We start from the raw sequence: 13,962 nt of genomic DNA, 5'->3' as shown, positions 1-13,962 counted from the left end.
GACTGATGTTACAAAAAGTGGAGGCTTTATGGAAAAGCAAGTACAGATGGGTGCAAAGCCTGGTGTACGCTTATCAAACAGATAAATTGAATCCAAACGGATACTAAAAGGTTGCATCTTTTGTTGCAACACTTTACAGTATTGTGATGACAAAATATGCAATCTAACTATATTTTACATAGATTTGTACTACCAATGCCATTAAAAAGCATTTTATTCCTTAAACCTGTACCACATTTTGTCCAATTCAAACCACCAACATCAATGCATTTTGTCAAGATTTTGTGTCAGGCCAACACAAAATCATTAATACTTATTGAAGAAAAAGCTTACATGATTTTCAAACCAGTTTCACTCTGCAGATTTAACTTTTTTGGTAAAAAAAAAAAAAAAAAAAAATGTTTGAAAAACAGTTTCCTTCCATTCACAATCATGTGCAACATTGTTTTTTGCATTACGTAAAACACAGTAAAATACAATGATGTTTGCTGGTGGTAATGGGACAAAATGTGGAAAAGGCCAAGAATTACGAATAATTTTCCAAAGTGCTTTTATCAAAGACAAGTTGAACATTTGATCTTTAAATCCCAGAATACCCAAGCTCTCCTTGTTGATTAAACACAACCTAAAAAGAAACAAAAACAGGAACTCTGCCTTGACCATAAAAGTAGTACCAAGCAAAAAACTTGTGAAAGATTTAGCTGCTCTTCTGTAAAGATGATATGACCCACCCAGTTTGTACATCGTCCAAGACAAGATGACACAGCTGAAGGCATGTTCAGATGACACAGGGCCACAAAACGAGTTGACATTCTGACGGACGCAAACAAGTCAGCAGGACAGCGGTAGGTGTGTTTGTGTGTCTGCCGATGCCGCCTTACCTCTCTCGTTCCAGCAGTATGCGGCGGTGGTGTGGTGCTCGTCATGGGAGTACATAGTGACTCCATGTAACTGCTGAAGCATTGCCCTCCTTGATGCATGCCCTAATTGTCCCCCAACAACATGAACCCCATAGAAGAAAACCACATCCCCATCATGGCCCAGAAAAACACGTACACACACCAGTGCGCACAAACAAACAAGAGCAGCAACGCAACAGACAAGATGGACAGATGAACAACGGTTCCAGAGAACAAAAAGGAAGAGAAGAAAAGAAAGCAACTGAGCATGGAAAACATTTCTTTAAAAGTATACGGCAGTGAAAGCGTAGCAGTAAAAGATGGGTGATCCGACCTCTGTTTCTAGTGACCAAACAATGTATCTTTACATCTTCTGACTCTTTATGCTCAACAATATGCTCATGTTTAAGCTGAATTGTTGTGGGGGAATAAACACTGCAAGCAGGACATTGTGACAGATGAATTAGATTCTGAACAAAACTATTGCATGACAAAGTACTAGTGGACATGCATTTTAAATTAGCGATGGAGAATTTGCAATTATTTTGGCTGATATTACTAAAACCACACTCTTTGTGTTTATTCCCTAGGGAACATTGACCCTTACCTTAACGCAGATATTTTCAATATTCTGCTAATATTTACAAATGTTAGTGTGTCTTATACTAAGCAGAGGTTGAAAGCTAAATATATGCAACCTTATTGTAACATATGAAACCTTCCTATTATGAGCTTAAAGTCTTGCTCCATGCTTGTGCATATAATTTTCTATCAAAGAGCTCCTTTTATCAATTTAAGCACATCACTTATTATGATTTTTAAATAGTTAAATCTAAAATTCTAGAATTGTAGATGAACTGACAAATCATCTTGATCTTCTTTGAGGCTGGAGCCGCTGGTTATGAACTCAACAATCCTATTGTTTTTGATCAGTGAATGCGTCATAGCCAAGCTCTGACAGATTGTCTTTCAGTTAGCAGACACACATAAATAGAAAACTGTGATAATTATGCTTATCTAAAATGTAAGATTTCAAACAGTTTAAAATGTTGAAATATTTTTGAAACTGTTTAACTGTAGAATTGAGAACCACAGGTCGTCCACTCTCACTTAGACATGGTGTAAATCTGCTCCAAATGTATGTAAAAAATATTTCTCAGAGTAGAAAGGCTGTTTTAACTCTCCATTGAAGCTATAAATAAACAACGGGATAAATAGAGTATCACCTTACATAACGTCAGAGCATTTTTCTCTCTCAAATATTAATTTGGACTTTGCTTTACTGTTCTTACTTAATGTGTTTTGAATGAGTCTAATTTTTCTCAAGAGCCATTCAAAACCTGCTAAAAAAGCAAGTCATATGCAGCCTCATTTGTAAAGGACAGATGATGTAATTCTGTGCTATATCCAAAGGGATTTTTTTGTATTTGTACGTTTTCAGTGACTCAGAGTAAAACAGCTACAGAAGAACCAATGTTTTATTGGTAGATTTGTTTTTATTATTTAAACCTCTGAAAGAGGAATTGGCTAACATCAGCAAGTCAAAAACAAATTAGTGATCAGAGATTGGATGCAATTGCCGATCAAATAATCTGTAATTAATGTTATTTCAAAAATATGTGTATACTGAATTTCAGTTTCCAAACTAGTTAAACGTTCACCTATGCATCTATGCAATTATTTACCCACAAAACATGTGGGTAAATAATTGCTCTCTTTTTTCTCCAAAATCTTTGCTATCTTTGACAACAGTGCTGTACACTGCAGCAGGCATCCGTGAGCATACAATAGACCTCTGTCGTGTGTCTGGGCGGCAGCAGCCTGCTTTCGCCGTGTGTCACTGGGGTGTGTTTACGCTGCGTGACAGAGCCTGTGGGGTGCTGGCTAATGAAAGTCAGGCACAGTGGTGTTCTGACAGGACACAGGGACCCCTTGAGGCCCCTTACAGGGAGGCATAGACAGGCTAGGCGGTATAGAGGAGGTGAGACAGACAAGAGCTAAACAGTGCTATGTACACGTACACCTGCAACACATAATAGAGACGTGGACAAAAGACTGGAGACAATGCCTAATTCTATTTTTTTGGTGGGTGGTACTTATATTGGCTGACTAAACACATACTTTTCAAATTTCAATGCCTAACTGGGAAAGACTTTGTCTTCAATTTGTAACAAATTAAAGAGCAAAAGAAGTAGCAAGAGTATGGGTAAGAGTAAAAGCAGGCCAATCAATCTCATATTTGTTTGAAGTTCAGCGAGCCACAACAGAACGTTGTGATTTAACTAAAAATGTGCTGCATGGGAACTTCACTAATTGTAAACAAGACTCACCAACTAATTAGACATACAAAGTACTGAACTATAAGCTGGATTGTTAATATTTAATACATTTGCGCTCAAATTAGAGTTGGTGCTGTAGAAATATTCACTGTACATTCAGTCGGGCTTCCCCTGCCATTTCTCTCCTATGTCTCAAGGCCTGGCATGTAGGCCTCATTAACATCAGCCTCATTTCTCGCACTGTTTTCTGACCTTTAATTATTTCAGTTATCCTGCTGTCTCTTCACCGTGGTAACCCAGCACAGCTGATACACAACAGTCCCAAAGGTAGGTAACCGATACAGTATATGCAAAGGTGAACCAGCAATTGAAAGGCTAATTAAAAGAAGTTGCAGTGTGTGAAGGAAAAAACAAAGTTTCTCAGAGAAAATTATGATATCACCTCCACTGCAGATGCATAAAAAGTAAATCCATCTTTTATTGCAGCAGTATATTCTCACATGTTTTATGTTCTTATATTTACTTTTAACTTGTTAGTACACTAACACTTGTGGAAAGCTTTTCTACCTTTGACCTATAACCTGCCAGATACCTGTGGTAATTGCATGAGACTCCAAAGCAGACAGCTAGCACAACAAACCCAAGGACCCACGTGATTGCTTTGAAGGGTTCAACTTACAAGCGGTATTCAGTAGAGCTTACTTTGCCTGAACACCAGCATTACCAGAATTTTACTAATAGTCAAGACCAGACAAGAGTATTATAAATTTGAACATAGTCGAGTATGAGCTATTGCCATCAAGCCAGCAGTGGCAATAGATTTGTGTCATTTTCCATCTTTGCACTGATCTTCCTTAGAAAAGCCTAAGTTGTGGATTTGCAAAAAAAGCTGAATGTAAGATATATAAAAATAAGAACACCTTTTGAAATAGGCTATAAATAACTTGATAAATACATATACAAGCATGAAATAGGCCAACTTTAAGTGTTGTTATATCTCGACCTCCAGGTTCAGGTAGGGTGATATGGTAATGCTTATCATTCACATTATTCGAACATTTTGTGCTATATTTCTAAAGGCATCTGTCAAATTGCAATTATCAGAGGTCATAAATGCTTGAAATCAAGAGTGGTAAGGAGTGACATTCTCTGTTGTCAGCATTGCTCTCACTGGCAATGCACCTGTAGCCAAGAGAGGAACTTTAATAAAACATTTAGCTTATGGTAATGAAGAACTGCTTCCCTCCTGGTTCCAGGTCACTCTTGTATAATGAGGTTGATGAAGATAGCAGTGTGACTTGTAGAATTGATTTAAAGGGCTCAGCTTTGACTGCAACAAACAGCAATGCACTCTGGTTGGTAGAATATACTTTCATTAGCTGTGAAGACTCCTGAAAGCATTCATGGTGCTTACAAACAGACTGAATGCAAATCGTTACAGCTTTGAAGACCAGCAAGGATTTGAAGAACAAGGGATTTGAGAACGCAATTTAACCTCCAACTGACCAACTTTTGCTCTTACTTTATGGTTGATGTGCGTGCAGGGTGGCAACAGTAGCTGTGACATTTCGGGGGCTGTCACAATGTTGAGTCTCCTGTGGAGAGATCTGCCTTTCGTGACTTGACTGAGACTTTTTGTTGATCTGAGAGAGCTCAGAATAAAAGTGAAAATAGCTCCATGAGTGAAATGGGATTGGCTGACCCACACTGCCAGAGACTTTCGAAAGTTTGCGATCAGTGGAGGGATTACACGTGGCATCAATGCACTCTGAAATCAACTCATTGTTTTAGTTTGGCTGGCATTACTTTAAGATAATGCATTGGGCTGAATTACAACTGCACAGTAAGACATATTTGAACTTTAAATTAGCACACAGCAGTTTGTCACAACTTATGCAATAAGGTCAGTCAGGCTTCAGCCAATTTTATGGATAGCCAGTAAAAATATTTTCCTTGAACTTGCAATTTCCTTGGTATGTTTAATTTTTCCCACCTTCAGAGCATCAGCCAACCAAATCAAACTCTCTCAGTGTGACTTTTTTGTTTGAGAAAATTATGTTAGGTTCCAGTTGAATAAATGTAAAAATGCTCAACATCACCATAAATTGTTGATTATTCAACTAAGATGATGCCAAAGATTTCCAGAAACATCTCTCTGCTGCCTGGCAGTGACAGAGTAAGTACAAGAACTCACACACAGCTTGTCATTAAATGATGCAGTCTTAGCTGAAAAGACATTTTTATGTCAATTTTGTTGCTCATACCTCAGAAATTATGTTGCTAGAAAAAAACATTTTCATTTTGAATTTGACAGCGCATACTCTTGCCATTTGCTAAGTAAGACATAAAGGGAAATTTTTCAAATGTAAAACTGAATCATGTTTCCCTTTACATGGTGAACAACAACACTGAACAGAAGACACAGACTTTGTTAAGACAATTATCTGATGGTGTCTGTCTTAATTTAATTAATTTAGCTAAGGAATATGTTAAAATTGCTCAAAGTGATACACTGCCTCTAAAAGTGTTCACAAATTTTTAACTTTTCATATTTCGAGAGAACTGTAAGCTTCATTAGGTTTTGTTTGGAGCTTTGTGGTTGACCAAGACAACACAGCACATAGTTGTAAAATAGAAAAAAAAAAGAAGTGGTTTCACTCAGATTGGATGTAGAGAGAGTTTCTCTCATCCTTACATAAATATGCTTCAATGTAGCTAAAACTGTAAATTTAAGGTACCGGTAATTATGCTGTATGAAAGTAAGCCTCTATCCTGCTCAAGGGCCTTTTACATGCATTAGTAAGGTTGCCCAAAATATAGCTCAACCCATCTTAGTGCAACTCTAACCCTAATTCCTGATCCCATTGAAGACGAGCAATCCCTGTAATCAGAATTATTTTCAGTGAAATTTCTCACCAACCATGGAGTCTTGCATATAGGCCGAGAACTGTTTAGTCATTTAGCCACAGATCAAGTTTTTAAATGTTTGTTGTGTTTCCTACATGCCTTGTGTAAAAGGGACTTCTCAGTGAGTTTCTTTTACACAACAGCATTCTCATTGCCATTCTTCCATAAAAGGCCAGATTTATGGCATTTCTGACAAATACCTTTTGTTTCTAAGAATTTTCCCACCTGAGCTACAGATCCATGTAGCTTTTCCAAAGTAATACTGATCTCTTGACTGCTTCACTGATTAACACTCCCCTCTCCTTGTCTGTTGAGGCAGGAGAGGCCTTAGTACATATGCAGTTGTGCCAGACTCTTTCCATTTTCAGATGATTGGAATAGCAAGGCGCAATGAGATGTTATGTTTAAATATTAGAATATTCTTTATTACCTAACTATGATATAAATGTGTGCCCAATGTTATACCATACTTAATGTTCTCTAAAATTAGATGACTTTACAAGACATGTGCATTTATTTTTTTAAAATTATGTGCTACTTTGTGCTGGTGTATGACATAAAATCCATTGAAGTTTGGGGTTAAAAATGTTGAAAGAGGTAGAAGCACTTTTTTAATGCAGTGCATATTACATTTTCGAACCAATGATTACTCAGACACCCATTTACACTCTCAAAAACATGTTCCTGTAGCACTAAAAGCATATTTCCACACAGAATATACATCATGGCATGATGGCTACACCAATTTTTCGTTAACGTAAAAATTGTAACTGAGTGAAAAAGGGAATTAAATATCACATCACCGACCTCTAACCTATCTGAAAAATTATGTTGAGATCCCTTAAAACACATCAGTGATGCTTTGAGTTCAAACCTGTAACACACATAAGATATTTTGGATTTTAAAGAAGAAAAAAAGATGCTGTGAAAAAAAAAACAACTTATCTTGCAAATTCACTTTACACTGCACTACCTTCAGGCCTGGAACATGGTTGACACAAGCAACAGTTGAAAAGCGCACAATGCAAGGGTCATTTCTTGCATTTTGAAGAGGCAGAGCTTGCAGTCAAATTGTTGAGAGGTGATGCTAATGCAAGGTGCAAAAAATCCTGTTGCACATAATCAAATAAAGAGCTCAAAAAGAGTTTCTTGGGAAAAAAAGTTTCTCATAATATTCCAACAAGTAATTCAGCTGATAGATGGGCATATTTAAGGTTTTTTTCCCCCTTTGGTATTGTCTTAGTCTTGTGTGAAGTGGAATCAAACAACTAATATACTGCATACAATTAGAATGGTAGCAGACTTTGCCAAGCATATTTTTTGATTTGACCTTTACTTTTTTACTGCAAATAATTAGTTGTTGTTTATTTGATTATGAGACCATGTGCTCTCTCCTTTTGAGGAGTACAAAAATCAGGGTGGCATCTTGCATTAGCATATGCTTGCCTTGTGTTAACTTTGTATCAGGCCACAGTTCACTTACCAAAGGGACAGAGGGTAACATGCACTCATTAGGTATGTTGGGGGTGGGTTATGTTATGTTATGAAGGTTTTAAGGATGGGATTTGGGAAGACAAGCACACACCTTCAGTGTGGGACACAGGCAAAGAGATCTCCATGCAAGCAGCAGACTGGGCCTTTCGGAAGGGTGGTCGGCCAGGGCCTCTGCGGGTTAGCCGTGGCCCTTCGGGACCCATTGGAATGCGAGGTTTCCCCGCCGAGCAGGGCTGAGAGGTGGGACTAGTGCAATGTCCATTGACATGATCTGTAACAACGGCAAAGCATTAGCAAACAATAGAACGGAGGGAAATGATAAATTTGTCCAACATATTGTAATCCACAGCTGCAATATCCATCTTTATAGGTCTGAAAATAGGAAGTGAAAACATCAATTGGCCTTTTTGAATTGCCATTAGGAAGCAGTTTTGAGAATGTGTCTTTTTGTTTCTAGAATGGAATGGCAAGTATACTTCAGGACCAATAAAGATGGATATGTTGCAGTGTTAGAGGAATAAAACTTGATTATCAAGTAGGAAAATGACAGTGAAGGACAGGGGGTGAGTGCGTGGCAAAGGGCTGAAAAGAGGTTTGAAGGTAAGTATGTGCAAGGAGAAGAAAGAGATGCCGTATCCAAAGAAAGGAAAAGGAAAATGCAGAGTGAAATTTGTAAGTGCAGCTTCCTCGACTCTGTGCCAGTAAAGAGATAAAAAAAAAAAACAGGCATATTTCATCTCCACTTTGTGTTTTTATATCTGTCGGTAAATTCTGTTTTTAGCAGAAGCTATTAATTTCTTCATCTAATCACAAGCCTTAAGACATTACCAGCTAAGCTCATAATAAACCTTTAATATCTGCTCTGTTATTCCTGTGCAAATTATTTTAGTTGGAGTGGATACAGAGTCACAGATGGTGCTCACATGAAAACACTTGTTACACGCTGGAATCGTGACTTAGCATGTTTTCCCCATAGGGACCGTATTTGTTGCTGGCTTTGTCTTTATTTAATGGAGCGGGCCTACGGGACTGAGCATCGGAGAATAAAATAATTTGTTTAGAACTGAACCCTATTAATGAGGCAACAAAAATAAAAACAGTGCAGTTTGGATTGGGTGGACTCTGCTATTCAGTGTTAAGCAGATACAGATTCTGTCGGGATCATCATAATTAACAGCCCCATGATACCCGTGCCTTTGCGTGTCTGTTCTCTCTTGTCCTCAGAGAAAAAATAAATAAAGCAATGCCCTTTTTAAATGACATCCTTGTAATAAAACCAAGGTTAAAAGCATTTAGGGTTGATGGGAATGTCTGATGGAATTGCCTGCCTTTATTATTTTTCTCCTTCTCTCTCTGATATTCTTGTCCAGACTTTTATGACGCTTGAGGACAAACAGCACTATGCTAATTGCTAAAAGCAGTACACAGTGTCCCCTGTTTTCTGGTCTCTTTCATATGTCTCCCTTTTCAGATCAAGTTTCCCATTCAGGTGCGTTTTGCAGAAATAATCCAATTTCAAAGTGAAGATGAAAAACTCTGGGTGCCACCCAATCCACGTGCAACACTCACATGGGTTCACAGCAGGAGTGACAAATGTAGTACAGAGAGTTTTTTTCCTCAGCATGTAAAATGGGGCTAATGGAAAGCCACATGATTCATGTCTATTTGCCTGTGTGTTTTCAAACAGGGATGCAGTAACACTAGCCTCTCTCCAGATGTTGTATTTGAAACCCTTATCCAGAGCACACCAATCCACACATCTACTGAAAACAAACATTTACACACATCCACACAAATCAGAAAATCTTCCTTCCGACAGACTGCATACATTTTTCCTTTGTTTACACTACAAAGTTGCTCCTTTTCTTTAAGAAGCCAAAATTCATACCCCATTGACCTTTTTCATATTTTGACTTGCTTCAACCACAATCTTTAATGCATTTTACCAGGATTTTTTATAACAGACCAACACAAGGTCAAACAGATTAGTGAGGTGCATCAAAAGTGATAAATTATGTTATTGTATTGAATCTGATTTGGATTCCCTAACTCTAAAGTATCTGTTAACAGAAATGTTATTTTTTGACAGTCATTCCAAAAAACATAATATACTTTATACTATTACATTGTGGCTCTGACTATCTTTATTGTTATCATCCAACAGAGTCTCAACTTTCTTGCAACCTCAAACACATTTTCATCCAGGATTAGCCTGAATTTAGCTCAATCCATCTCCTCACTATCTCAGCCTCACTACTTTGTCCCTGTTAGAAATCATCCTCACATCATGATGCTGCCAACACAATGTTTAAGCATAGGCATGATGCATTCGGATGGAATGTTAGTTTTTCACCACCATTGCATTTTGCATGAAGGCCAAAATATTTCATTTTACTCTTTAAGGTTGAAAAATGTTTTATAACCCAACAATGTTTTTAACTTCTCACCGATGTTAACCTTCATCTGTCTGCTGTGTTTTTTGGTTTACACGATGCTGTTTGCTTTTTATTAACACTTTTTTTTACTTTTTACTTTGTAAAAAAAAATTTAACTATGCACCATTTTCCCTCCACTTCATCTACAACTAAGTGTTTGTCTGTTATGTAAAATCCCAATGAAATAGATTAAATTGTGTGGCTGTAATGTGATGCATAAAAAAAGTTCCTACTAGTTGTCAAGGAGAAATGCCAACAAGCTGGTATTTTTTTTCTTACTAAAAAAACTAAAGTAAACGGTTTGGACATTTTTTATTCTGGCAAAAAAAAATTCACTCTTACCATTGCTGAAAACAATATTACTGTACCTGCATTAAAAAAAAAAAGTTTGTAATGAAGACAGTTACAGAGATAAGTAGGAACAGGTAAGTTTTATGTTGAAAAGCAGAAATTGTCAGTGTGGACAGCCTATGTCATACTGCAGAAGGACAGCAAGGGTAACAACCCAAGATCATGATGTGTAGCAGTTAGAGATGCATGTGGGGGTGGACGCATCGTATCTGTAATGTAGGTGATCCAGTCAAAATGAAGGAAGAACTGTTTGAGAGAGAAATGATCCAGTTACAATGAGAAAGGGCAGCGAGTGATCCAATACTGAAAAGCAACTGCTGTCGATGAAGGAAAGATTGAGGAAAACCAGAAGATGGTCCAATCATGGTAAAAGCGATAGAAAGCCTCAACTTTGAGTATGAGTATGAGTTACAAAATCACCTTTATAAACACTTGCAAAATGTAGAAGAAACAGACACAATAGATTCAAATTAAATCAAAACACGTCAAAGGGCCAAAATAGACAAACACCTCAGGCCGACAGTCTTATGGGCTGGTTGAAAAAAAAAAAAAAGCAAAAACAGAGAAAGTCATAAGGAAATGGAAAAAATAGTGAGAAGAATAAAAAAAGTTCTTAAGCAACAGAAAAGCCTAAAATCTTTGAGAAAAACAGAAATTAAACAACTTAAAGAAAATCAAGTGAAAACTGCTGGCTTTCGCCTACCGTACCAAGATCAGTCTTAAGATCTGTGGGCAGACTTAACTTTCTGCCGGGTCCCTTTACTGAAACAAAAGAATAGGAAACAAACAACCGGTTAATCCCTTCAAATAAAAATAAGTAAATAAAGGAATTAAATAAATAAGAAGAAAACAAAGCTGAGATAATCTATGTTAAATAATGAGAAACAAAGTCCAAAAAATAAACAGAAAACCTAATGAAACATAACTCAGTCAAATGAACAAGAAACCAGTGCATGCAGGTTTATGCAGTGGCATAAGGCAGGCAAGATGCATGCGCTAAGGTTTTCCCAGGCCATTGTTCACAGTTCTTTCTGCAGTACTGGTAACACCCAAGACTGATGTGGTGGTAGAAAACCGCTCTCTGTTGGGTGAAACAATCACTTTCTCCTGTTCATTGAATTATTTAACATCCATTTGTTTAGTTTATTTAGAGTATTTAAAAGAAAATAAATTCTTATTTGGTATTTTTTATTTTCAGAGGCCTGGGATGTCTCACATGGAGGTAGAAATAAACAGAATGGCTCCACATGGTGCCGATACAACAGTCACAGTCAGACACTGAAGGCAACTAAAACAGCTCAGTGAAACATTTTGCAAGCATTTCACAGTAAGTAGAGAACTGTAAAGGTTGAAGTTGAGGTGCTAAAAGTCAGTTCCATCTCAAAAAGAAGAAAAAATAAACAAGAAAAACTGATTATTATTTACTTATTTCTCCTGAATGATTTAGTTGACACGTGGAAGACAGAAAATGGTTTTTCTATGATGCTAGGTAATTTTAATGATAAGAAGAAAAATGGCATGACCAGGAATTTGTCTATTTATTTTAATTTCATCTGTGTTTTCAATTTATTGGAGGAGGGCAAAAAAAATCAAAGCCAACAGATTTCTTTGGGAAAAAGAAGTGGTCTCAGGTTTCAATCCTTCTGCTGTTAAATGCCAAAGAAACAGTGCAGCATAAGAGGTTTACCAGGGCCTACAAATTATTTAAAAGAAATATAACTCTAGAGTTAAAATTTTGACAAACGTAGACTCCAGTTTATGCATGGTGGGTGGAGTCTTCTCAAGATGCTTTCCTCCAAAGATTTACCTCCAGTTCAGTGTCACCTGATACTCCAATGGCAATGATATCATCTTCTGGAAAATACTGGAAAAAAATTCTAATTATACAGAATAAATTAGAAATGTATGTGGGCATAATTTAAAGAGTCTATTTCTGACTCACTTCATTGAATTTTTTCCAACACTGAGTGCAGACCTTCAGATTAATGCTTCTAACGAGATAACAGATGAGCACTTGTGTTTTCCTATGGATCAGATGCTGCAGCAGCAATATGAAATGCTGACTGTAAGAGATACAATAACAGAAAAACTATTCCCATATTAAACCTGTTGCACACAGATAGTTCTGGCTGTGCAATTGCTCCTTCGCTGAGGGAGCGTTACTAGAAGAAAAACATTCTGAAAGTATTTGTTACTTATGCATGTATGTGGACTGAAAGAGATTTCTTTTTCATCTCTCAAATTTCTTAATTGAAATTTTCAGTTGGTTCTTTCATCTTAAAAACTGCAGGGATAGTAATGTAGACGCTCCTTTTATCAATACACAAAGCAGATTTAAGTTTGGGAGGGTCTACTGTAACTGGTCTCACAATCAGACCTCAAAATTAAATTCACACAACACTACAAAATTAGTGTCAGCTTCAGAATCAGATCATAAATGGACTTCATACTTAATCTGATTCATAGTTAGATGTGACTAAAACTCAACTAACAGAAAACAAGGTGAATATTTTATGAGACACCGTGTATGATTGGTTAGAGACATAGAGAAACAACAAATATTTTTTTCAGTGAATGTCAGTTTTATGTAATACATGGTAATTTTGAGTTAAATTGTTCACCATTTTATGGTGATTTCATGTCACTTTAAAAACAACAGCAGTTTTTGGAGCAAAGGCTTCAAATGTGATGTCAGCCGGCTTTTCTCTATCATATGCATATCGCTAAGTGAAGAAATTGCACAACAAATTGTTTTCCACTGGTTGCCCTACAGCAAACACTGGTTTTCCACTGGTTTTCCACTGGTTGCTGACTGTATTAAAGTTATTTTTCTGGCCCTGCGAGTACTTGCTTTCTCTCTACAAATATAAAACATTTGATCAAGCCAAAAATAAACATTTAACTGTTCTCCAAAATGCTCTGGCAGTGCTCAACGGTTTTTCCTTCCTTTTTTTGCACTAGGCAAAAGTTGACATTTTATCTTTCCGCACAGACAAGCCATCAGTTTAAAGTCACATACAGCGGCTCTTAAAAATGTACACTATGGTAATATACCAGGTTTGTGTGATGTTAAAAAATATAAAGCATGAGAAATAATTTCTGGTTCTTTTAGACTTTTTGTGACATTTCCAGTTCAAAACAAACAAAATTAAGAGGGCAAATTCTAAATGATGAAAAGGTGCATTAACTTGCTGGTGTAAAAATGTAAACCCTCAGAAAAGTTGCTTTTTGATTAAGATTGGTCAACATTCAACATTTTGTCATCTTAAGTATACACCAGTTATTTATCTTATAATGTATAAATAATATTCAATATAATTTTTGCTTCTCAGCCAAAGCCATACGTAGCCTGCAAAAGTTTCAACAGATCAAAAATAATCTCATTTTACAAATCTACCAATCAACAGACACACAGAAACAATCCTCATCTATATAAATATATGCCTTGTCACAGAAAACAGAGTCCTCAATAGTTAGGAAAAAAAAATTGTCACAATAGTGAGGGACTGATCATAATGAAGATTCTCCAAGCTGGGGTGGATCCAAACCTGACACTAACCGATTAGTGAGACTTGACAATATAGAAGCGACTTAAGA

General features: G+C 36.8%; 1 protein-coding gene across 4 annotated transcripts in view; it reads right to left on the bottom strand.

Annotated features, from left to right (window-relative positions):
- Window positions 1-13,962, bottom strand: part of LOC122839533 (syntaxin-binding protein 5-like) — a 115,207-nt gene that overhangs the window by 10,345 nt on the left and 90,900 nt on the right. For 3 of the 4 annotated variants that reach the window (XM_044131192.1, XM_044131193.1, XM_044131194.1), the window contains one exon: window positions 11,074-11,127. In XM_044131192.1, the coding sequence (XP_043987127.1) occupies window positions 11,074-11,127 (54 nt within the window). Of the gene's footprint in view, window positions 1-881; window positions 984-7,670; window positions 7,851-11,073; window positions 11,128-13,962 lie in introns of all 4 variants that reach the window. The other variant, XM_044131190.1, reaches the window with a different exon arrangement.

The sequence above is a fragment of the Gambusia affinis genome, linkage group LG11 (assembly GCF_019740435.1).
Source record: "Gambusia affinis linkage group LG11, SWU_Gaff_1.0, whole genome shotgun sequence".
NCBI classification, from domain to species: domain Eukaryota; kingdom Metazoa; phylum Chordata; class Actinopteri; order Cyprinodontiformes; family Poeciliidae; genus Gambusia; species Gambusia affinis.
Note: the sequence above shows the minus strand (reverse complement) of the source record. Positions and strands in the feature narration are given on the sequence as shown.